A 2,302-nucleotide genomic window follows, 5' to 3' on the forward strand; every position below is an offset into this window, starting at 1 on the left:
CAGTGCTTAGCCCACTGTCTCCCGCAGGCTCTTGCCAGGGCTTCTTCGGAACCAAAGCAGACTCCCTGCCATCGAGGCCACGCCAACTCCTGGAGACCCAGTAGGACCAGATAGAACTCTCCCCGGGGCTTCCAAGACGGCCGTTATGGGAGTACAGAGCCTCATCTTTCTCCCTCAGAGGTCATGGTGAATTCAAACGGCTGGCAATGTGTTTAGAATTTGAACAGCTGGCAATGTGTTTAGCCCTAACAGAATTGAGAACCGGTGGTGCCAAGTGTCACCGCAAGACGCGCGGTGGGACAGAGATGCAGAATCAACAAGCGCACGAACACTCTAAGCCGTGACATTGTCCGTGCCGTCATTGCGCTCGTTTGCGGTGGTCCTGTCTGCGTGATGCGGTGGGACCAACAGTAACGCCCGTGTTTCCTTTCCTTCCGCACAGGATTATGGTTTTGTCCCGATTCCCCATCGTGAGATCGGAGCACCACCTGCTTCCGTCACCAGAGGGCGAGGTTGCACCAGCCATAACCCTGACCGTTACCATCGCGGACCAGCCGGTGGATTTTGTTGTGACACACTTTGGAAATTACGAGTGCGTTTCCGTAGCCGGTTTATTATGACACAAGTGCCAAGAAATCCTATGATTGACATTTTAATTCCCCCAAACAACCTTTATTTCCGTCGTTCCCCACGGAGGATTTCCCCTGGTGTGGTACGTTCTCTGCACCCTAACAGAATCGCTGCCGCTCAGGAGATGCCTGTGTCTGCCTTTGAAGGACATTAGGATGGGGGGGAAGATGGGGCTTCCTGCTTCCGGAAAGAGCTACCATCTCAGACACCCCCAAGGGCAGTTCCACCTGTCTAAAGGGCTGCTAGGGGCCAGCTTCCGTCCGATAACCGATGGCCGTGAGTTTGAGCATGGTCCCTTCCGGGCTTGGCGGTTACTCTTCAGCAGTTGGACAGGAGTCGCTCTGTGGGAGAAAGACGTGGCTGTCTACTTCTGTAAAAAGTTGGCCTTGTGGAAAACCACAGGGGCAGTTCCACCTGTCCTAGGGAGTCGCTGACTCAGCGGCAGTGAGTTTGGTGTTTGGGGTCAGAGGCTGAGGAGGTCCACTAGCTGGTGCCATCAGGGTCACTCAACTAGGTGACAGGTGAGTGAAAGCTCTAAAGCCTGCCAGTGTTGGGGGACTCTTGGCTGCCAGCAGAAGGCTGGAAATCTGAGTTCAGCAAGAGGCTCCTTGGGAGCCCTGGTGGTGTAGTGGGCTACGCATTGCACTGCCAACACAAGTCAGCAGTTGGAAACCACCAGCTGCTCTGAGGCAGAAGGAGGAGGCTGTCTGCTCCCATAAAGATGGACAGCCTTGAAACTTGAAACCCACAGGGGGTAGCCAGCCCCTCACAACTATCACGGGTCCAGTAGGCACAACTGTAGGATACGATATACAAAGATTATAGTGAAGTCACCGAGAATAGATGAGGTAGGAGAGAGGCTAAAATAAAGAAGTCAGGCACATTTCATGGTCGCATGCTCACCTCAGCTCCTCTTGGTGGTACAGGTGGAGGGGGGAGACGAGAGGGCAGGAGAGAGCTCGATTTATTTCTAACCAACGCGTATATATCTTTGGGGGCATGCAAGCCTCCTGATTACAGATAATGACCTATGTCATAGGAAGGGGCTGTAACATAGGCAATAGAAGCAATAGGAGAGGGATAAACTAGGGGTGTACACGCAATCACAAAAGGAGAGAATAGGGGTACATATGTGGCAAGATGGGTGGACCCTAGACTCAATACGGTAGCCTAACCTTAGTCATCCTTGAGTGGTCCCAACCTTGCCTTTGGGTTCTCCAAGGGAACAATCACTACCCTCATCAGAAGGGAGTGGACCCTGCTTAGGGTGGGTCAGACTGTACAGTGTGGTTGCTCTAGATGGCTGAAAACCCTTAGGGAGAATAACCTCTGACCTCCTTAGCTGACCTCCTAGTGCAGAGTCAATTACCATGTGCAGCAAGCAACCTCTTGGGTTTGGCATATATTTGGGGGAGACAACTTGGGAGAAATCTTTCTGTATCCCAAACAGGGGGCAATTTTATTCTGTCCCTGTTATGAGTTGGAGTCAACTCCATGGCAGTGAACTAGTTAGTATGTTTTAAACATAGTTTCATTGGCATATAATTCATATATCAAGCAATTTAATCACTCAATCATAATAATATTTGTGCAATCATCGCCACAATCCATTTCAGAACATTTTCTTTTGGTCCTCGTTGTTGTTAGTGCCCCATCTCTTCCCTGCCTTGTC

General features: G+C 51.1%; 1 protein-coding gene across 1 annotated transcript in view; it reads left to right on the forward strand.

Annotated features, from left to right (window-relative positions):
• Nucleotides 1-2,302, forward strand: part of CWH43 (cell wall biogenesis 43 C-terminal homolog) — a 73,904-nt gene that overhangs the window by 47,371 nt on the left and 24,231 nt on the right. The window contains exon 12 of the mRNA XM_013005571.2: nt 443-592. Within this exon, the coding sequence (XP_012861025.1) occupies nt 443-592 (150 nt within the window). The remainder of the gene's footprint in view (nt 1-442; nt 593-2,302) is intronic.

Source organism: Echinops telfairi, unplaced genomic scaffold (assembly GCF_000313985.2).
Source record: "Echinops telfairi isolate 266 unplaced genomic scaffold, ASM31398v2 ScPeMD7_7468;HRSCAF=8506_0, whole genome shotgun sequence".
In the NCBI taxonomy this organism is placed as follows: domain Eukaryota; kingdom Metazoa; phylum Chordata; class Mammalia; order Afrosoricida; family Tenrecidae; genus Echinops; species Echinops telfairi.